This window comes from Canis lupus, chromosome 27 (assembly GCF_003254725.2).
Source record: "Canis lupus dingo isolate Sandy chromosome 27, ASM325472v2, whole genome shotgun sequence".
NCBI lineage: Eukaryota > Metazoa > Chordata > Mammalia > Carnivora > Canidae > Canis > Canis lupus.
In genome coordinates, this window is record NC_064269.1 from 24847617 (window position 1) to 24871732 (window position 24116).

The window sequence follows — 24116 nt, forward strand, 5'->3', positions numbered from 1 at the left end:
CCTCACTGTTTTAATCAGAAATTTCAAGAAACCAGGTTTATAGCTCACAGAGGGCTGGCACTTTTGTAAGTACTTCTAGTAGTCACTATATATTGGGGCTGGAGATGATAGGTATTTAACAATGGGTATCAGCTGTAGTTCTTCTGAAAGAATTATCTGAAGATGGAGTTTTGGTTGAATAGCCATGCCATTTTTACATGCTCCAGGTTAGATTTTGTGTGTTAAAGTAAGTGTGCTGATTGGACGGGTAGGCCAGTTTAAGTTGACAGAGTAGGTGTCTGCCTCTTTGGACAGCCATTCCCCTACTTTTTCTTCTATGACCAGCAACTCTGGTATGATACTTTTCCTCTTGTCCCTTTATCTCATCTTCTGGAGAAGAGTCAGAATCGCAAGTAGAGAAATCATTTAGGTTCATTTTTAAACCTTCCTAAATTCTGATATGCAGATATTTTCCAATATGTGAATTTACTGAACTTCTTTCTTTTCAGAAAGATGTGCAGATTTCCATTTAGCTTACAAAAATTTTACTTTCAGTGTCTTTTGTCTAGAATATTTAAAAAGTTTAAGTATAAAGATTAAATGTAAAGTGCTTTTTTATGCTATGCTTCAGTACTTTGAGGAAATTTAAAAACCGTGTACTTAAAATTGAAAAAAAAAATCATAGGTAAGATATTTAAGTTTCTGATAGCATAAGCTTACTTGTATGTTTCTCATTTAAAACTTATATTTAAAAAATTCAGGTGGAAATGAGACATTTTGACTAAACATTTTATAATACATGTAAGTGAAATTCCCCTCCTAGCCTCTCCCTTTCTTCCTTTTTGCTTATCAGCAGGACCAAACCTATCCATTTCCACAGATTGGTCTTTACTTTTTTTTTTTTTAAATGTAGCCTAGGTTTTTATTACCCTTGTTAATTTAAATATTACTTTTAAATTCTAACTGAATTTATTTCTAAATTCTCTATATATTTTATACTATATCTTCATGGGTAACTCAAATGTGCAGGACTGTTTGCCTTTGTGCTACATGACTCCAAGTTGCTATGCTTTGTGAATTATGCTTTGGTGAGTGTATTCTCTGTGCTTTAAGCAACCAGTCAGTAACCTTGCTGTTTTACATGTGCCTGCTTCTAGTAGTATATTCTGTATGTCTTTATCTCTTAGCTTTTATTTGCTACATTTAATCTGCTATGGTCCAGAAAAAAAAGATATTGCTAGATTTTAAAATATGTTCCTAAAATTATGTATTTTTAATTACTGTATGACATAGTATGGATATAGTCTATAGGGATTTCTTATGAGTCAAGTAAATAAGTTTTAGTACTTGGATATATAGCAGTTCTTTTGACTGTTGAGAGCGCTGTTTTGCTTATTTTCCAGCTCTCAGTTATGTTCTGAATAGCTGAGGCTACTGGTAAGTGACTTCTGGTTAAGTGAGCTACATTAATCTTATAGCCAGATGAGGCACATATTAAATTTTCCTTGCTTGCATCCAATTTTGTGTAATATGAGAGGCCTCTATATTTGGAGAGTCACAAGAGCTTCCCTTTTTTCCTGGGTTCTATTTCAGTGAATTTCCTTTCTCTGTTTTCCCATTTCTCTCTTACCTCTAAATTGATGATATTGATGTCCTTGAGAGAGAACAGGAGAATGAAACTTGGAAGAACTCCTGGAATTTTATTTCCTCCCTTTCTGTCATCTACATTTTTCTCCCTTTTCCTTAACATACATTTATGTACTTAAAATTCTCTCCTGCTGGGGTTGGTGTTCATAGAGTAAATAATCTTACACAGTGATTCTCTACCCAGTAAAGCTTGGTATTTGCCCTTCACATTTCCATGAATGTCTTAACCCTCACTGCTTATTCTCTCACTCTTCCCTCAGTCCCACATTCTTACTGATCTCTTGGACTAGGCCAGGAGTCTTTACCAGTAGCCTGGAATTGAGTAAGTGTACGTCAGGGGGATTTTGCCCCACTGAGAAGTAGTGGTTGAATAGAAGGGCAGGAGAATCCTTGCATCTCCCTGTTAATTTGCTTCTGAGTAGGAGATAGAGAGGAAGGAAGAGTGTGTTCAAATATCCCAAAACTTTGAGAGCCTTTTTTTCTCATTGAAAATCGATAAAGAGAGTGTTTGGATATTGTATAACATGATATATATGGGGAAAGGATTAGGAACTCTAAACATCTAAGAAAACTTTTAATTACAAAGCATGTATAATGTGTAACTAATTGGTAGCCTTTTGTTAAGGGATAGGATTCATATTTCATAGGATGAATATAATCTATGGGGATCAGACTTTTTAACAAACACATTTTTTGTACTTTACACATGGTCAGTTATATTTTCCCCCCTTTCTTTCTACTAGGAATTTCCATTTTTTACCTTGACGGCATTTCCTCCTGGATTTCTTGTGCATGTTGGGGGTGTTGTTAGTGCACGCTCTGTGAAGCTTTTGGATCGTATCCACAATCCTGGTATGTCCTTTAAAAGTTTGTTTTCAGTATTGCATTTACTTAAACTGTGGTTATTAAAATTAATTTTTATAATTAAAAAAAAGTCAAATCTAACTGAGAAATGAAAAAGAAAATATAAACTGGCGCATGTTGCTTTAAGTATTTGCAGTAACCCTAATGGAAAAAAAATCAAATAAGTAGAAGTATATTCTAGTTAGCTTTTTATGTAAAGAAAGAAATCTTGATTAATTTTTTTTGGCCAAAGCATCACTTTGAAGGAATCCTTAAGTAACTTTTGAGTCAGCTCTTTTTCTTTGATCCAGGCAGGTAGCAAATTTTGCAATTTGACCATTTTCATAAGATGTTAATTCTTTTAACTAGCAATAATTCTCTGTAGGTTATTTTAGTAATTTCCTTATTCCTAAAAGAAGTATTCCTTTGAAATGTAATTATAAACATTGTGTAGTATCTAAGAATTAAAAAAAAATAGTGCTGTCTGTGTATTTTCGGTTTCTTTTCTGAAGCTATTTATTCTATATAAGTAAACAAATAAGAATGGTAGCTCACCTCTTTAAAACATGGGATCATGATCATAAAAGAAGAAAGGCATCAAATCAGTTTCAATTTCAGGCCCTTGGTTTAGGAATGCTTTGATGGTTTTTTAAAATCCCAAATACATGATAAATGTGGTAGAAACTTTCCATATGGAGTGTTCTTGCAGTTCTCATTGACTGGATTCCTAGTAATTTGCTCAAGTCATTTATTATTTTGATGATATACTTTAAAGCTGAAGTTATGTTACTGTTTTTATTTGGCATATATACGTACATATTTTTGAAAAATTTAAATTGTCACTTCCAATAACCTCTTCCTGACACTTGTACTAATAGCTACAAAAAGTAAAACTTTTCGAAATTATTTTATGCAAAACATTGCAGATAGTGATTTTGGGGATTCAGAACATTACCATTCTTTTAAATTTAAGAAAAAATGTAACCTGTGCCTTGTGGTTTGATGTCATTTCAGTTAATAATTCCAGAGAAACAGAATGGAATTTTTTCCAGAGCTGGAACGAGATTTTCAGAAGAATAATAGCTAGGATTATTTAACTCTTAAAGCTGAACAAATACATCTTTTAAGCATTAGTCTTCTCTTTTTCTTCTCTGGTTTATTATTTTTTCCCACTATTTCTTATTTTTTTCTGGTCAATTTGAGATCTTTTCTTTATTCTGTAGTAATTAAAGACATATTTAGATTGATGCCAGTTTAATGTATTGAGACATTAGAGACTTCAAGTTCCATATCTTTGTTTAGGAACTTGTATTATTTGGAAAGTTCAAGGAATTACTGAGTTAATATACCTGACATTAACTGTGTGGCCCAAGGCTTGTTGCCTGTGTTTCTTTGGCCTGTTGACTCAAATATTTTAATAGATTGCACCCACTGATAAGCTCCAAAAATGGTTTCAGGAATATATTTAACTGTTGGTGATATCTTCTGTTTACTGAAAACATTATGATTTTATTGTTGCTTCCATGTACTCTGAGTAAGCCATAGAGTCTGGGAGAACAAACAAGGGTGACTTAAAAAAGTTTAAGTAGAGAGCTGTATTTAAAATCCCATTACTTTTGACAAAAAACTCTTCTTTTGGGCTTATCATTCTTGCCAGTGTATTCTAGTGGTGTGAGAAATGTAAGAATCTAGGCCCAGGGAAGAAAACAGGAATTTTTATTACAGAATACATTTTGTGTATTGCAATTATCAGCTTATTCATTCTCTTACTTTGCTCCCCTTTTTGGAATATTTTTTTCAATTTGCATTTACAAATTCTCAGTTATTAATGTACTTATTTTCCAAAAGATTATGGGCATATAATATAAATGCTTTTAATGATACATAAATTATATTTTAATTTTGATTTATTTTCAGTTAAATACAAATCGACTATATATTCTAATGGTTTCATTATTACAGTATTTTGATGTAAATATCACATTCTTTGGGTTTTATATATGTATTATGCATAAAAGATTTTAAGAACGTTTTATTGATGTTCTTAATATTTCATAAATAATTATTTATGAAAAAGATTTAGTTTGTTGAAAAAAGCTGAATGTTAAAAAACCCCTCTAGATTAGCATCTACCATGATGATGATGTATTAATTTTATGTCACTGAGTTACTTTGCTGAGAGAAACTTATGATGAATCGAGATGCATGTGCTAATGTTTAAAGTGCTGTATTTGCACCTTCAAATGAATCTTGCAGCTATTTTTTTGTCTAGTGAATATGGGAAATTTTCATTTTACACTGAGCATAGAAGGAAAAAAATCTTATTTTAAAACCACTACCACCTGCTAATTATGGATTATTATTATTTCGAGTTAGCTCTTAGAATTTTCTCCTTTCTTAAATATTAAACACGGAAAAGAATGGAGTGGTTTTAAAAATCAAGGTCATTATCTTAAACAACTCAACTTTAGTTGATATTAGATTATTATAGCATGCTCCTTCTTCTCTTTCTATTTCTACTTCTTATTAACTCTGCTGTCTGTGTCTTTCCAGTTCCTGTCGAGTGGTGTTGTCAATTATGTTCTTGTTTGTAGTGTTTTTTTTTTTTTTTTTTCCCTACTATTCTGCACCTAAAACTGATCTACTAATTTGCTGTTTTGAACTCAGCCTTTGTCGGAATTATGGGTAACACAAGATCTTACAAACTGCTAGACTGGAATAGTTTCAATTCAGGTATTTTGATGGTCATTCAGTACTACATATGCTGACAAAAATTATGGCAGCTCAGTGAAGTTTTTAGAAATGTTTTAGATTAAATAGGTTTAATGTCAATTCAGTTATACAGATAAATTCTGCAGTACATGTGTTACAACTCTTATAGTTTCCAGGGAAATGCAAATATAAAAACGTGTTAACTAAAATGAATTAACCAAAACCATAGAAATACCATAAATTACAAATGGCTTTTGTTAGGTGATTAACTTTCAGAATACTAAATTTAAATTATATTTATTACATTTTGGGCAGTTTTTTCATATTAGGTAAATGACATAGACATTAACTTTACGATTAAAGAAATATTGTTAAATATATTGTAAGTGTTAAATGGCTAGTTTGATAAGCTTAAAGTATGTTTAAATGTTAAATTAAATTTGAATATAATATATTTAGTAGTCTATAAATACTATAGAAGTATAGCTATTACCATTTTTATTTATAATTCTAGAAGTGTTTCAAAATTTGGTAAGTAAGAGCAGATTTGGGGGGAGATTAACAGCTTTCATAAGCTCCCTTCCTTCCCTTTCCACATAAGAATATGATTTTTCTTTTTAAGTAATTTTACATATGGATATAGTTTGTAGTTTTAGAGAAACTTAACTAAGGTAAATTTACAGCTGATGATGTGGTTTAGAGTCAAAGCCAATTTTTCTTTTTGGTAAAAGTATATTTTTTTAATATAACTATCTAAATTTTTGTGCTATTTATTTTTGGAATTAAATAATAGAACCATTTTGATTCAGTATCAGGAGCTGATATTTTGCCTAAAGGATTTTACCAGTATATCTATTTACAGAAAAACAAAAACACCAAGAGACTCAGCATTTTAGATAATATCCCATAATCTTTTCAATATTTTAAACTTTTTTTGTTCTTAGGAGTCCAGGATATAAGTTCGGATGTAAGTAATGCATGTTTGACTATGAAGTATCTCATGTACATCATGCAGATTTACCTAAGTTTAGTGTAGTAAACAATCTGATCAGTTCTAACCTTTGCAGATTTAGACTGACATCATTTGGTAAGTCTTCAGGGAAATTACCTCTATCTCCTATCCAAGTTTTTGCCAGTATGTTATCATATTGATTAGAATTAAAACAATCATTTTTAATGTAATGCGTTATACTTAGCTTTTAGTGAGAAAAATACCCTGCTAGATTCATTTAATAAAAATAAGAATGTATTTTTAAAATGTAGGCAGATTAGTGTATGGGCAGTGAAGAAGCTTAATTATGTAAGAAAAGGATATTGGAATAGACTGATCGTTAATAATATAAGTAGCTTAAATGTTGTCAGGGCAAAGATGTTTAGGGTGAGATGTGTGTTAGATGAGAGAACAGCCTTGGAAAGTAGAAAAGCCATTAAATCTTTTTTTTTTTAATCATTAAATCTTATAGGTATAATACTTTGTTCCCATAAGCAGAATTGCAGAATTTGGCGAGGAGAAACATGGTTGAGGAAGCAGTATATCTTGCCATCATTTAAAATAAAGTCAGGTAGTAAGTGTATGAAAAAAAGATGGATATAAGTAAACAGAATATTAAAATCAAAGCTGACACTTTCAGTTTAATGTTCTCATAGCTCTGTGCTTTTGACTGAGATATTAGAATCTTTATGGTAATGGTACATATTCAGAAATCAGGCTGATTTTGATATTAGGTTAAGAAAAATAATGTGATAATTCTGAAAAATAATGTTAAGAATGTTATATTTGATAAATATATACCAACAATTAATGTATTCTTTTCTGTAATTAGGGAATAAATTAGCGATTACTGTCTTGTATTACCATAGAAAATCAAGAATTGATCATGTCAGTAAGAAAAATTATTGTTGATATGATTTTTATTAATGTTAGAAATTGTTCATCAATACTGAGTTTCCTGAATTCTCTGACACCATTTATTATGTGAGGTATCACCAATTTAATAAAAGCTTTCCAAGAGAAAGGAGAAACACCACTACCATATTAAATATATTGATTAATTATTTAGATATTTTTATTTCAGAAATATTAAAGTGTAGAAAGATATATGAAAGCATTTTTATCACACAACAATATTTCATGAAATATATATCATGCAAGCATCTACTAGAATCAATTTTGTGCCATGCACTTTGCTAGATAATAGGCATGCAAGGATGCCAGCCAGTCACTGTTTTCATGAAGATCATATTCTGGAAGGTTAGAAAAAATAAGTTGATGGTTTATTGTGTGTTGTGGTGTGGTGTGATACAAGATACAGAATTAAAGAGGAAGAAGGTGTGATTAACTATGTGGCAAGGAAACTTGGAAAGGTAATTCTTGAGTTCAGTTTGAAGGATATATAAGAGATTTACATAGATACAATTTTCAGGGGCGCCTGGGTGGCTCAGTGGTTGAGCGTCTGCCTTTGGCTCAGGGCGTGATCCTGGAGTCCTGGGATTGAGTCCCACATCAGGCTCCCTGTAGGGAGCCTGCTTCCCTCTCTGCCTACGTCTCCACCTCTCTCTGTGTCTCTCAAGAATAAATAAATAAAATCTTAAAAAAAATAAAGATTTATTTTTCAGACAGTATATTTAGAAGCATATTGTTCCATCCTTTGAATGTAGTTCTGAAACTTCAGGTGTACGTTGCAAAACAAGACCCTAGCCATTACCTGTTTGATGATATTTACGTAGTTACTCCATACCTATTGTTTGCCCTTGAATATAGAATGTCTTGGTTAATTGAGCTTTGTGTGTGTGTGTGTGTGTGTGTGTGTGTGTGTGTGTGTGTGTGTGTCTCCCATTTGCTCCTGCTTTGCTGTCTTAGGTTGTGTTAACTATAGTGATAGAAAATATTTTTGTAAAGCAGGAGGAAGAAAACTCAATTACCTGAAAATTTATTTTAAAGTTACAGTATTACCTTTTCTTATCTTGCTTCTATGTTTTTGTCCTGGTAACAGACTTCACGACAGACAAGATGAATCTTCTACTAGAAAGGAGGAAGCAGGATTTGCAGCTCTGTGTGTGACGTGCCAGGAACAGGCTGCATAAGAATAAGACTGCATATCCCATAGTCACATTTGTTTTAGATCATGATTATAGGATGGAGAATGGATTTAAAGACAGCAAGACAAGAGACAGGGAAGCTACTTAGTTGACTGCAGTATTCCTGGCCAGATAGGTGATTTAGGATTTGGTGATGGTAGGAGAGCTAAAGTTTATAGAGCACTTACTGTGTGCCAGGCACTCTTCCAAGTGGTTTATTGTAGTAGGTTATTTAATTCTCAAAACATAGATATGAGGTAGGTATTTTTCCTATTTTGTGGATGAGCAAAACGAAACAATTTTCCCAAAGTAAGATACAAACTTGTTGAGCTATACTGTGAACCTAACTACTCTGGCTTCAGGGCTTATACTCTTAACATAAATTTATAAAATATTTTAAATGTGAAATCATAGGAGTTGGTAATTAGTGGAATGTGGCAAGTAAAGCAGTGTCTTGGCAACTTTGAGCTGAGAGAAAGAGGTGGATTAGGATTATCCCACATAGCTACAAGTCTAAAATCCCAATGAGTAGTTGAATCCTACGTTTTAGAAACCCAAGTCTGTTTGAAAATTGAGTTGTAAAAAATATTCTAAGAGTAAGTTTTAAAAATCATAGCTCAGTGTTTCTCAGATGGCTATGCTTTTTTTTTTTTTATTCTTCTGAATTTACCACTGAAAGTATTTCTGCATAGCCTATGGTTATAACTTTTAATTAGGAATAGTCTCAGTGTAGTTGAGGAAAACTTGTTATTCTTTTTTCATGTATGATGCATGTGAGGTTAGATATTTTTTCAGGAAGTCATAAAAGGAAATATGAAGAAGACATATAATGTGGTTTGAAAAAAAATAGCTTCCAAGCTTAGACTTAAGCTTAGACTTAAGAGTGAACGGTTTACTTAGTGGACAGCTTGTTTGAAACTAGGTAACTTTCCTTTGTTTTGAGAATATTTTAGAAAGTTTTATTTAGATTGTAAATTTAAGGACGTATTTTACTTACAACTTTCTCAGTCTTACAATGAATGAGTTTTTGCTAGTATTAAAGTCTTACAATGAATGCATTTTTGCTAGTGCTAAGCTTTACTTGAGTGGTCTGAATTTAGAAAATGTTACTCTTTTTTTGTTAGTTATCTGAATTCTAGTTGTTTAGAAAATTTACCTTCCTTTGGGGGCAAAAACCAATAAAACCAAGAAAATAAGTATAATTATTACATTAAACATACTTAATTTTAACAAAGTGATTAGCAGTTTGATAATCCAGATTTTTTTTTCAGTTTTAAGTAAAAATCTTTTTATTCAGTGGATGTTTGTGGTGTGCCTACCATGTCTTAAGTATGATGTTGGGGATTGGGAACACAATTGTTCCCAGACAGCCTGTTTATATACCTAATCTAGGTTATTTCTTATACTATTTTGCTGTGCTTGCGTGCGTGTTTGTGTGTATGTGTGCATGTGTGTAGTAGTTAAATGGAGATAGGCTTTCTTAGAACTTGAATTCTACTGATGATCGCAGCAGTTATTTTTACCACATCTGGGAGGTACTCATGAGCAGATGTGCAAAACTAAACCCAAAGTAGTTGGTTTTAGCAGCTTTTGGTTTTAAGAATTTTAATAAGAGTTTTAGGAGGTAGATATATAGAGTTCAAGAAGACATAAACATAGCCATGTATGATGTGCGAGCTTCTCTGTATATGTAATACAACATATAAATGTAATAATTTTCTGTCTGTATATAATATAACTGGATATTGATTACTATCCATTCTTTATTATTTGTAAAAAGTCAGATGTATAATTTTCTTACTTTTGAAATTTTGCTCTCTATATATCTAATATAACTGGATTTTAATTACAGTATTATGTGACATGTAAATATAATATACAATCTATATATAAAGAGGGAAATCTCACATATAAGGAGGAATTATATATCTGACTTATTTTATAAATAATGAAGACTTCAGTTTGATCTAACATGGATTATATCCCAGTTACCATCCTAACATCCCAAATTATTGCAAGTTGGTGTCTTCTCTGAATTTGCATATCATTTCCTCTGTGAATGGACTGTTCTTCCTAAGTTGGTGTTGAATCCCCACCTAGTTTGAGGTTGTATACATACTTAAATCTGAACTAATTTCTTTTTCACTAGGGGAAATTTATCTTCAAAAAGTTGTTTTGTGTTGGAATAATACTATAAGGTGTTTAAGAATGTGGCTTTCTTATGCTGTCCTTTAATGAGATAGATTATCACTGTACTAAAAATGTTTATTTGAGCTCAGTTAACACTTTATCTCTTCTTATTTATTTAAAAATTAGATTGGATATTGTCCATTTCCTTTTTTTTTTTCTTTAAGCCAGATTCAAAGATTCTCAAGGGCAGAATTCATTCTTCTCTTCCAGAGCTATGTAAAAATAGGATTAAATTCAACATTTAGGGAGTCAGGGTTTCTTAGTTGCAAGTGTGTTATTGCCTAAAATCTCAAAGAGATTCAGTTTTATAAAGTCATATTATGTTGAATTGTTCACTTCTTTACTTTCTGAGATATAAGCATTTACTTCCATTTTAGGAATCTTTACCAGTTTCACTTGCACTTCAGAAATAAGATAAAATGTTAAAAAGATGGCAAGATATCAAGCTATGGCCATGCTCTAGAAAAGTAACAGTAGTAAAATGAATGAGTTGTGATGTCAGCCCAAGTGTGCAGACATTACCTCTAAAAGAAGCATTAGTGAGGTATTGATCTAGAGCTCAGTTCATGACTACGAATAAAAGGATATATTAAAAGATTTATGGGGCATCTGACTGACTCAGTTGGTGGAGCATGTGACTCTTGATTTTGGGGTTGTGAGTTTGAGCCCCAAGTTGATATAGAGATTACTTTATAAAAGAAAGATTTGTGATATTATCTATGAGGAGTTTTGACCCATAGAAGAAAAATATAACATTGTATGAAATATAGTTTATAAAATAAATAAATTTTAGTATCTCCTAAAATAAGATCTTTTTAAAATTATAAGTAATTCTATGGATTTTTGGGAGGAGCATGGTATTTTAGAGAAGAAACGTTTTTCTTGCATCTTTGAAATGTTGATTAATTGAGACCTTCACATCTCAGCTGTATATCCTTCAAATGACTAAATTGTATCCAGTTTTATGAGTGGCATGCATAATTGCCATAAATTTTTAAGCCAGACTCTTTGTTTTGCCTTTTACAGGAGTATGGTAAATCCTCAGTTTTGACCTCTGGAGAGTGAATAAAACAATTCAAATTCAACTAGTGTGTTTCCTAGAGGAATACAGTTAACAGTTGTTAAGCTTTAAAAATTCCACTATAGAATTAAATACTGTGATATTTCTGAATTTTCAGTTATAGTAAGTTAGGCTGAATCATTACTGTGTGAATATTCTCTGGCTAATCTCTGGCATAAATATAATATAGGTTTTGAACATAAATTTAATTTTTTCTAATATTAAATAAATTGATTATTCTTAATTTTATTTTAATTAAATAACCCCTAAATTTAATAGCCAACAAATTCATCCTTTGGCTTCTTGCTTACAGTTATAGATAATTATTGTTAATTCAATTCCTAGTTTGTGATGAAATGCTCTTTACTGTATGCTTGCCTTGCTTTCACCTAGAATCTAGGGCCATTACTTTCTGTAACCATTTCAGTGAGCTGCCATAGTTTTCAGTCTGTACTGTCACCTGATCCAAGCATGCGCCAAAATATCCACTGTTTCTGGCTCCTGTCTGCTGAATCTGCTTTGCAAAACCCTTTGTTCTCTGAGCTTTTGCTTAAGCCAAAAACAAAATTTAACAAATTCTTTGGAGTGTGGACATATGCCATTTGCTTCCTTAGCTCCCATGTTATGTAACTTTAGCTTTTATTAAACTTGTAAATACTTTATTAAATACAACAATGGCATCCCCATGTGCAATTGTGTGGCTCATGTGTCAAAATAAAGGCTGCTTGTGACCTTGTCAGAAGAGTATGAATGCTCCACTTGCGCTGCATTCAGCTTTTTGTTTTGTTTATTTTTTTTTTTTAAATCAGCCACTTATTCTTTCATAGTGTTTGGTTTAATTAACTGATTATTTTAAGTGTTATACCAAGGTAAGTTTGATGTAAATAAACTTTGTATTCTATGTGGTTATATGTATTTCATAGTAATTATTACATACTTTTCCATGTAGACATGCTAGCCATTTCTAAATAAATATATCCTGAACTTAAAATAAGTAACTTCCTCCATTTTTTAAATTAGTTTAAAAAACAATGTCATGGATCACTTTCTGTAAAATTCAATTTAAAACAGAAAGGCTGCCATGTATTACTTGTGGCACAGATGTAGGAGAATCTAATATGAGAAAATCTGTTTTTATAAAAGCATAGTATACAATTATTTGCTTTAGCAAGTAATATTTTAAACTTCCAGAAGAGTTTAGAAAGTAAATAGCAGGTCCTACTAGTGTTTTTAAAGAAAAGCAAAACTTTATTACAGTTTTTCAGGGAAAATAGTTATTTTCTAAACTGAGATAATATTTCTTTTATTATTTATGATATCCATTTTTAGAGAATCATAAATAATTTGATAGATTGAGCAACTTTTAAGTTTTTGTCTTATGGTAAAAATTCCCTTATTAGGAAAGGAAGATGTTAAATAGATGCCCAAATTGTTTTGGAACCATATGTGCCTTAAAAAGAGAATGGATTTGAAAGTGTATTTGTGCTGTTAATGTCTATATTTCAGGGGGAATATGAAGAAATTCTTTAGCATAATAGCATATGTGCAATATAGGGTTACCTAATTGTGTTACACATTTCTTAATTCATAATATTGATTGCTAACACCATATTGTAGTCTTTTCTATTTCTCTTCTTTATTTTATCCCGTCTTTCGATCTTTTCCTCAGTTTCCTAGAGGTTGCATTTCCTTGTTTTTTTTTTTTTTGTTTGTTTTGTTTTGTTTTGTTTTTCTGAAAGAAAGTTTTAGTGTAGCTCTGTCTTGGATCCAAAACTTTATTACAAGAATTGACTGGCATCATTTGTAGCTCTGGCTATTATCTCTTCATTTCTCCCTTTTGCTGATCTCCTCCCTGTGGAGGAAACAACATTACATCATAGGAATGTCAGCTATAACAAGCTTTTTAACCTTTCTTTACTTTGCTGTCTTCAGTATTTTACTAGTGAGTATAATTCTACTTTTTCTTCTTTTTTAAAAAACATTTTGAAAACTGGATATGTACTGAAATTCAAAAAAGAAAGTTTATGGATTGTTTGATTTTCGGTTTTAATAGTGCCTTCTATGTGGAAAATTCACAATAAGAGGTTAGCATCCTGTTTAGAGTTAGATTAAGTTTTTTCTGTCCCAAATTGCTCCCAAATGGAATTGGCCACAAAAAGAAACAAATTAGGATATGCTCATTATAGACTGTTTCTGTTTTTAATGTCTTTGCTCATAAAATGTTACTATAATTTGCAGCTGCTGTTCACCAGTAGTTTGCCGCTAAATGCAAGTGATTAGGAAGTATGTGTGCCAGATGCTCCATTTATAATGCTCTATTACAAGCAATATTGGACTCTTCTGTGGTAATAAAATGCAATGCTGTGATTTTAAGGCATTTTCTTCATTATAGAACCATATATGAAGTTACAATGTACTAACTGAAATTCGTCCTTATATTTGGTTAGTTTTCATTAACCAAATTATTTGTGTTAATCTTTAAATGTATTGTTTTTTTTTTATTTTAAATTGGCTAGTCCCTTCATTTCTTGTTACTTTGCTTTAGGACTCACAAGGATGGCTACATGGCTTTTTCTTTTTTAACATTGACAAACTGTTGCCTTGTAAGAATATAGAATATAGTGGGTTATAAAAAAAAAATAGGTCCCTGGAAATGAAATCAGAATTTTAAATTAAATGTATGGGTATGACTCAAAATGTTCTCTGAGCGAAGTGAGTGAGACATAGATAGACATAGAATATCCTCTCAGTTTAGGATTAGAATCTGGAAGCTCTGTGTTGACATTTTAAGTTGCATCTAATAAAATACATCCCTCCCTATAGATGTCCCCTAAAGTAATAAAGCAAATAGAACTAGTTGGCTTATTTTTTATCAATCAAGTTTAGAGTGTTAAACTTTTTCAGAAGTAACATGAAAATGTTAATAAGCATTTTGAGAAATAACATTTTAACATGTGAAGTTAGATTCAAAATCTGTTGTAGACCAGTATGTCTTTGCCTTCCAGAGTACATTTATTTTGAACATTTCTTTATCGTATAGACAATGTGCTATTGAGTAGTGAACTGATTTAAAATTTATTTTTCAGATGAACCAGAAACTCGAGATGCGTGGTGGGCAGAAATCAGACAAGAAATAAAATCACATGCTAAAGCATTAGGCTGTCATGCTGTAGTGGGCTACAGTGAATCAACTAGCATCTGGTAAATGATAATAACTTGATTTTCTAGATGCTGTAATTTACAGATTGTCATCTGAAAGGGTAAAAAATTTATGCAAGTATAGGAAAAAGAATTATGGAAAGTAAACTTTGGAGTACATTAGACTGGGGTCCACATGCCATTTTTACCAGTTAATTGCTTTGAAACGGGAAAGTAACTACTCCTCTGAGCCTCCATTTATATGTTGAAATGGGGATGATAACCACCTATCAATTAAGACTATTGAAGAATTAGATGAGAATTGATACTGGCACATAGCAAGAATTAATTTTAGGCTGACTTGACTTTATGACCCCACTGACTCCTTCTTCTGGAATATTTGGACCCTTGATGTGTTGTAAATGAACTGCCATTTGTCTTTTAAAGTTTTTCTGTAAACTCTGTCTTCTTTTACTAATCGTAGCTTAATTTTCTCTTCCATCATCCTTCCTAGCTCTGCCAAGTTAGGAAGGGACTTCCATACTCTTACTCTCAATTCTTTTCTCTTCTACCTTTCATTTGAACCACCTCTCTTCCTTTAAAGGCCTTGCCATTCTACAGTTCAGACTTTCCTACCTCCAAGCATTCTTATGCCTTTCTTAATTCTTTGCTATCTCCTGCAGTTGAACATGATTACCTTCCAACAGCTTGACCATGTGCTTTCTTATTCTCAAGTCCTTCTCTTTCCCCCCATTTAACTTTCTGTATTTTTTAAAGATTTTATTAATTTATTTGACAGCACAAGTCGAGCAGAGAGCCCAATGGGGGCTCAATCCCAGGACCCAGGAATTATGACCTTAGCCAGAGGCAGATGCTTAATTGACTAAGCTACATAGGCACCGCCCTTAACTTTCAGTCACATTTTGGACCTCATTATTGCTCAAAGCTGTTCCCTTTTAAAAATTTGAAACTATAAGTATTCACTTTTGGACCACAACTTAATGTTTTCCACCCATCTTGTTTGTACATTTACACCTGCTTTGTTTTGACTCTTACCTTAACCAAGACTTTGCCCAGTTTCTTACTCAGGTTCTGAGTTAACTTGCTGTCATTGATGAATCCTACTTTTAGCCCCTCAAAAAGTTTATAATAGATATCATCTAGAAACCATTTGACCTTCTGCTGTTTTTATTTTTCCACCTAATCTTGAGTAATTCTTACTGTCAGCTGTAACATGGGTAATTCTCTTGTTCAATATAGTGGTCATTATTATTAGAGAAAAATAATTAGACTCCAGTAAAAGTAGATATTACAGAGCCATGCTGTTTCTTCTTCTTAGGGCCCTTTCTTTTCCCTTGCAGACCAGGTATGATATCCTTGGGCCTTTCTGTCCCCATTGTAGCTATTCTACTTCTGCTAAACTAATAACTTTGTTACACTTTTCCCACCCTACTCCCCATTGATAGCTTGGTTCATTCATAGATTTAGTGCCCTATGCTTTCAGGTCCTAGTGTTACGGTTTTAAAAGACGTTAAAAGGTGGTTTTTGTTCATTTGTTGTTTGTTTTTTTTAAGATTTTATTTATTGGGGCACCTGGGTGGCTCAGTGGTTGAGCATCTATCTGCCTTTGATTCAGGTCATGATTCTGGAGTCCTGGGATCAAGAGTTGCACCGGGCTCCCCTCCCAGAGCCCGCTTCTCCCCTGTCTATCTTTCTGCCTCTCTGTGTCTCTCATGAATAAATAAATAAAATCTTAAAAAAAAAAAGATTTTATATATTTACTTGGAAAGAGAGCAGGGAAAGCGGCAGAGAAAGAGAAGTCAGGCTGAACACAGAGCCTGACTTTGAGGCTCAATCCCACAACCCTGACATCATGACCTGAGCTGAAATCAAGAGTTGGATGCTTAACGAAAGCGCCCCTGAAAGACATAGTTCTTGTTATCAGATTCATATTCTACTGGAGGATTTTGACAAGTTTAACACATTTTATGACAGAAATATCCCATGATGCTATGGGATCCAGAGGGATCCAGAAGTAAGATTAGAAGAAAGTGTTAATAAAGTAACTGAAACTTTAAATCTCAGGGGAAGAGTGTGAGTTATATAAATGAGGAGGCATGAAGGGAATATTCCACGCTAGAAGAATAGAATGTGAAGAAGGCTAGTGGTGTAGATTCAGAGTGGCAGGAGATAGGTCGCAGATGGATGCAAGGGTCTACAGAAATGAGTCAATTTATTTAGGAGTTTGAATTCACCTGATATATCAAGGCTCCTTTTTTCTCACTGGACCTCAAAAAATCTTTGTATTTAAATCTTAACTTTACTAATTTTTTGTTGTTGTTGTTGTTCTAGTCCATCCTATTTACTATTACTGGATAAAACTCTTTGAAGTGGGCAGCCCGGGTGGCTCAGCGGTTTAGCGCCACCTTCAGCCCAGGGCGTGATCCTGGAGACCCGGGACCAAGTGCCACGTTGGGCTTCCTGCATGGAGCCTGCTTCTGCCTCTACCTGTGTCTCTGCACCCCCCTCCCCAATCTCTCTCTCTCTCTCTCTCTCTCTCTCTCTCTCTCTGTTTCTCCCATGAATAAATAAATAAAATCTTAAAAAAAAAACAAAAAACTTTGAAATGTACTTCTGCCCTCATAGTTCCTTAATTCAGTACTTTTTTTTTTTTTTTTTTTTTTAATTCAGCACTTTTAGTGGCTCCACATTATTTCTTGACATTCTCAGTGCCCACTTGAACATTTTGAGCCTGGCCTCTCTCTACTCAGTGACAGATCAAGTGACCATTTGTTTCATGTCCTTTCAGGCTTCTGGTTTATTTATACTTTGTTTCCATCATTTTGTCCATAGGCTGCCATTTTCTCATTAGCTTTGGGTGATCTCATTCAGTAATTTTGTTGATTATTTAAAATTAGGTGATGGTAGTAAACTATTACGTAGTTTAAGAATTCCAAAGAATTCTTTGAAAATTACTTTTTATTCTGCATTATAATGATGTAGTTTAAGCTCCATTTAGTATATTTTGGATATTACTTGTTTCAGATACCTTTTGTTATTAAGTTTAAATTAAGCTTAGCAATATTGATATTGATAATTACATAAATAAGCTTTTAAGGTAAACTTAAATTAAGGTAATAAACTTTATTTATTTTTATTTTTTATTTTTTTAGGTAATAAACTTTAATATGCATTTATAGAGTACTTTAATATAGTTTTATGGGTTACTGCTGAATTCAGCAGTATAATTTGTTGCTATTTTCATTTTGAAACATTCCTGTTATAAAATCTTAAAAAAAATTTGTGAAATATTCCTGTCTTTATCAGTTTTAACATATTTTAAAGAAATTTATTGTCATTAATATTATACCGTTTATCTTATACTTTTTAAGTAATAATTCTTGCTCTTTTTGTTTTAATAATGTTATATTATTTCTATTTTTTGTTCTAGGATAGGAGATAATCCTATGATATTATTAATATTTAGTGGAGTCTAACTTGAATTTAAATTGTCACCCTCATAATCATTTTGATATTTAACATTTTCCAAAGCTAGGTTGCCTGCAGATATTAACTATTTTATATTTTTTTCCTTTATAGTGAAGAGGTCTGTATTTTATCTGCATCCGGCACAGCAGCTGTACTCAACCCTAGATTTCTGCAGGATGGCACCGTGGAAGGCTGTTTGGAACAGAGGTTGTCATGGCAGCCTTGCTTATTTTCTTTAAAGGCAAAAAAAGGAGAAGTTGATTTTTAACTTCACAGCCAGGATAGTTCTGTATAAGGATGGGTTACAGTGGTACAATGTAGAAATCAGGACCAGACACTTTACTAATTTTTACATAACCTGTAGCAACATAGATGAATTGAATTCTGCATTATATGACACACATTATTATAATTTTCTGAGTATCTTGATAAAATACATGTCTGACTCTCAAAGAATTTCAAGTATATATTTTTTTGTCTGTGACAGTATAAAAATTTTTTTTATTTTTCTCTTCCTTTCCTTTTGTCTTACCTCTGGCATAGAAAAAGGTCATGAATAGTATAGGTCAGAAAAGGTTAGCAAATAGTATAAATTTGCAAGTCTCTGTATAAGAAAAATATTCTGGCTCAGGTAGGCAAACAGAAGACCTTGGTTGGTTTCTTCTTTAGTTTATATCAAAAATGGATTTTGACTGTAATATATTACAGAGCATTGAAAGTCATCACAAATAGGAAAATAGAGGTGCAACATTTTGAAGTATATTAAAAATCAGAGTGTTCTATTGAGAAAACTGCTGGCTGGTAAGTTGTCCCAGTGTTGCAATATAGTTCTCACACATGTCAGTAGATTTCTCTTGAGTAGATAGAAGCCTAATAGAACAAATGACCTTCCCCTTGCAGATTGATTATTTTTGTATTGTGGCTTGGATAGATACAATGAATTCTTTTATATGGTAATCCTGTGCAACAGATACTGTCCCTATCTGTAAAAGAGGAAAATGTCTTTTTTCCTGCTATAAAATTATTTCTGTTTATAAGAATTTGAAAAATAATACAGGAATAGAAGGAAGAAAACATGCTCCATGATCTCAGTATTCAGAGACAATCCCTTTTGTATATTTCATATTTCCAATTTAAATACTTCTGTTTTTATTCCTATGATATTATATCACTTATGTTCAAATTTCTGTGAGATAGTTAGTTAAAAATTATTCCAGTTTTCATCCTTTCTTGCCCCTTTGTAACAGGGGCTTTGATTCAAACAAACTGACCTTAGAATCTGAGGTCTGCTACTAAGTATTTACTATGGCTGAACAAGTTACTTAATGTCTCAGGTTGGTTTCAGACCAAGAAGAACTAGTTTTTGTTGCTGTTTGCAGCAAACAAAACAGGGATGTTTTGTATTTTGGGGAGGGGTGTGTTTAGCTATGTTTTCTTACTTAATCTTCAAAGAAAAAGAGCCTTTGTTAGTAGATATTGTTCTGGTTTTATAGGGGAGGCTCTGAGAGGTTAAATGACTTATTCAAGGTCACACAGCTCTGTTTAGGATCTATTTGACTTCCCTGTTACTTCTAACGTACTAGAATGCCATCTTAACAATAAAAGAATAATACCTGAGAGTAATTTGATTTAGAAGGTTATGGTGGATCAATTCCGTGAAATAGTATGTACAAGGAATCTGCAAGAAGCCTGACTCATAGTATAGTATGAATTTCCTTTTCTTTTTTAATTTGTCCATTTGCCAAGGTTCAACTTCAAAAGGTTGCTTTAGATTGGAGCAAATTGAGAATCCACATCTTTCTAGAGCCCTAGAAGGTGTAGCTGTGTGAAAGTCTGGAGTTCTCCATGAAGCTTCCTTCTGCTTCCATTTTTGTTCTCTGAATTTCCTCAGATCTGATGAGTGAAAAAAATACTTAAATCATTCAAAAACGAATTCATAGCCAACATTATTATAACAAACATTTCACAGTGATCGGGAAGGTTGTGTTATCATTTCTGGTTTATATAGGATATGTATATTATTTGTGAAACAGGTATTATGATTTCTCAAGAAATGTTAAAGCAGTCATTGGAAATTAGAAATGTCAGATTATGCCTATTTTTGACTTTTAAATTTTTATTATTTTATTTTAAAAATATTTTTATTTATTTATTCATGAAAGCGGGGGCGGTGCAGAGGGAGAAGCAGGCTCCATACAGGGAGCCTGGTGCGGGACTTGATCCTGGGACTCTGGGATCATGCCCTGAGACGAAGGCAGACGCTCAACCGCTGAGCCACCCAGGCGTCTCTTGATTTTTTAAGTTTTTAAATAGGTTTGTTTTTAACCATAATCTTTTTTTTGAAGTTGTTAGATTGTCTAGTTAAAGAGGTTTTTTTCCCTTGGGAATTTTTTTTATAATTGTATTTGAGTTATATTTGTCACAGTAGGAAAATGTCCCCCATATCCAACCACTTGTTTTTATGTTCTATCACAAAGAACAAGCTTTGGGATAATAGTGGCTTTTGTCAGGTGGGACATCCTTAAAAATATGAATTGATGGAATACTGTGACTACTTGTGTAAGTCTTATTTCTCATATGGAAATGTATGATTTGCATTTGATGGTCATCTTTAATTCTTAATAGTCATAGTGGTACTCTCATAGCTTACTGTGCTAGAAGTTGTGTAGTTTGTATACAAGTACTGTATGTGAAAAATAGGTTTTTGAGAAAATGCATGGAATTTTAAAAAATGCTTCATTTTTTTCTCTTGATATTTCATATAGGCTAGAAGAAAATTTGCCTGCAGGCTGTGGATTTTGCCATATACCATATGATGAACTGAATATGCCATTTCCAGCTCATCTCACATACTGCTATAACTGCAGGAAACAAAAAGTTCCTGATGTTCTCTTTACAACTATAGACCTCCCAATAGATGCAACAGTTATTGGAAAAGGCTGTCTTATTCAAGCAAGGTATATTTGTGCAAACTGTATTTGAGGTCTCTGAAAGTGTATGGAGTATGGAGTCAGATCTGTTTTTTACATGTCTTCTATGCTGTTTCCTACGGGTGTGATCCTGGGCAGGCTGGGCAATGATACCCGAATCTTGTATTTATTTAATCACATGGAAAATTGGGAGAAAGAATATCCTCTTTATAAAACTAAAATAAGTTTATATGTAAAGACAATTTTAAACATTTAAATTCTGTACAGATGTTTATTATTTTGAGGATTACTAAGTAACCTGTTGTGGCTCTGTTTTAAGGATATTAAATATGTAATACATTTTAGAAATTGATTTTTTTTTCTTTTAAAGAACAGTGCCATGCATGTAGTGTTCCTTTCATTATCTCATTTAGCTGTTAACAGTTCCTTTTAAAATGTGCTGGAGTAGGAAATGCTAAGTTGTGGTTGACATACAGGAGCAGCTATAACTGTCTAGGTCACTAACAACTACCAGGTTACCAAATCCATTGAACAGTTCTGTCCTCATCTTCTCAGCAGCAGTCACACAGTTCACATCATTTTCTCCTTCATACTTCTTTGACTTCATAGTACTCCTGGCCACATTCCTTGAACCCCAGCTTTTTCCTACCTCTATGTATAATCCTCAGTCCGTGTTGATTTTCTCCTTTTCTTGATCCCTGAAGGGCCATGGGTCTGGACCCTCTTCTCAAAGCTCTCTCCCCAGTTGAACTCATCAACTCCGATAGGTGTGTGCTTTCTATAAGTCTGTGACTTCCAGATTTACAACTGTAGTCCAAACTTTTTCTGAGCTTCAGGCTTGTATACTTTCATACTCCATTTTGAAGTCTTGTAGGCATCTCATATTTGTTCCAAATTGAACTACTAATTTTCTCCACTTTTTTCATATTAGCCTTCTTTATTTTAATGAACGATCAATCACTCTATCCAATTCTTCATGCCAAATATGGTGTTCTTTGACACTCCCCTCCTGCCTAACCTCTCTCCATCAAAGTTATCTTACAAAGTCATGTTGTGTTTTATTTTCAGATATAATTCTGATTCATTTACTTTTGCTTTCATCTTATATCTTAGACCTTCTATTTGGGATTGTTTTTCTTTTGCTAATATCCTTTAGTATTTATTTTGGTGGGTCTGCTGGTGGTAAATTATCTATGTTTGCTTATCTGAAAATATTTACTTACCTTGAAGAGATATTTCGGGCTGCCATTTATTTTCCTACAGCACACTAAAGATACCCTTCCCTTGCCTTCTGGCTTTCATTGCTACTGTTGAGAAATAACCTATTAGATTAACTTTTATTCCTTTGAGGATACCCTCCCCCCCCTTGTATATGTGCTATTCTATTTGTCTTTGGTTTTCTGCAATTTCCCTATGAAATGTTAGGTATGGACTTCTTTTATCTTAATTGCTATATATTGAATTTCTTGAATCTGTAGATTATTTCATGTGCTTTAGAAAGTTTTTAGATACTAGTTCTATGTTTCATCTCCTCTCAAATACTAGTTCTATGTTTCATCTCTTCTCTCTTCTTGATACTGTAAAAATGTTAGACTTTCTCACTGCTTCTTCTAGGTCTGTTATTCTCTTGTCTGTATTTTCTATCTTTTTGTTTATGTCATATATTGGATATTTTCTTATCTATCTTTCAATTCTTTAATTTTCTCTTCAGCTATCTCTAATATTATAGTAAGACCAATAATTGGGGATTTACATTTTTGACAGTCTATTTTTTTTAGAGAGATTTTATTTATTTATTCATGAGAGATACAGAGAGGCAGAGATACAGGCAGAGGGAGAGGCAGGCCACCTCACAGGGAGCCCAGTGTGGGACTTGATTCCAAGACCTCGGGTTTATGATCAGAGCTGAAGGCAGACGCTCAACCGCTGAACCACCCAGGTGTCCCTTCATAATCTATTTTTATTTCTAGATGTTTTATTTTTTTATTTTTATTTTTTCAAATCTAATATTAAATGTTATAGCCTGTCACTGATTCTTTAACAGATAATTTTAATAACTATTTTTTTGTATTCAGTTATTTCTTTTCATTATTATTCATTGTGTTTTATTTCCTTAGACTGTGATAGATTCTTAGGAAGTTGCAAAAATGGTACAAAGAATCCCATGTACCATACTCCATTTTGAAGTCTTGTAGGCATCTCATATTTGTTCCAAATTGAACTACTAATTTTCTCTTCACCCAGTTTCCCTCATTGGTGACATCTTACATAGCTATAGTAGAATATCAACTAGGAAATTAACATTGATGTAATACTAATTAAGTATCCTACAGACCTTACTCAGTTTTTACACTTTTTTAAACTTGCATTCATTTATGTATTTGTGTTTATTTGTAGTTCTATGCAACTTCATTCCAAAGTAGATTTGTGTAACCACCACCATAGTCAAGATGCAGAACTGTGTTCCACTACCACAAAGAACCTCCTCATACTGTCCCCTTATGAGGACCCTTGTCCTGGTCCTGTGATGCTTTTAAGAAGATTCTGAAAATTCATAATTTATACAGTTTATTCTTTGTTTGTTTTAGGTAGAAGGGAGTTCATGTTCATCAGCAGTTTTCAGAGTGTCATCCCTAGAACAATCATCACCATCCTTGGGAGAATTTATAGAAATGCAGATTCTCAGGCCCCCCTCCAGACCTATTAAATCAGAAACTCTAGGGATGGGGGGCTAGTAATTGTTTCTTAATGAGCTCTCAAGCTAAAGATTGATAACTACTAGCCTAAACAGTCCAGTTTACAAGTTTGGGGATCTTTTCTTCATCTTTACTGCTACGTTTTTAGTCTAAGCTCTCATTGTCACCTAAATTGCTTTTTGGCTACCATCCCCTCATTAATTCTGTTATACTTATTCCATGCTGTGTGTAGTAATATATACGATATCTTAAAACATAAATTGGATCATGTTACTACTTAAAAGCTATCTGGACTTCCTCATTGCTGGTAGAATAAAATCAGACTCCTTACCATGACCCTTAAGCCCCTAACAT

At 32.8% G+C, this 24116-nt stretch overlaps 1 protein-coding gene across 27 annotated transcripts in view; it reads left to right on the forward strand.

The window, feature by feature from the left end:
- The window catches only part of C2CD5 (C2 calcium dependent domain containing 5), a 101005-nt gene that overhangs the window by 42480 nt on the left and 34409 nt on the right, over nt 1–24116 (forward strand). For 15 of the 27 annotated variants that reach the window (XM_025455351.3, XM_025455353.3, XM_035707568.2 and 12 more), the window contains 4 exons: nt 2370–2478; nt 14596–14710; nt 18248–18343; nt 20902–21093. In XM_025455351.3, the coding sequence (XP_025311136.3) occupies nt 2370–2478; nt 14596–14710; nt 18248–18343; nt 20902–21093 (512 nt within the window). Of the gene's footprint in view, nt 1–2369; nt 2479–5136; nt 5203–14595; nt 14711–18247; nt 18344–20901; nt 21094–24116 lie in introns of all 27 variants that reach the window. The other 12 variants (XM_025455347.3, XM_025455349.3, XM_025455350.3 and 9 more) reach the window with 1 other exon arrangement.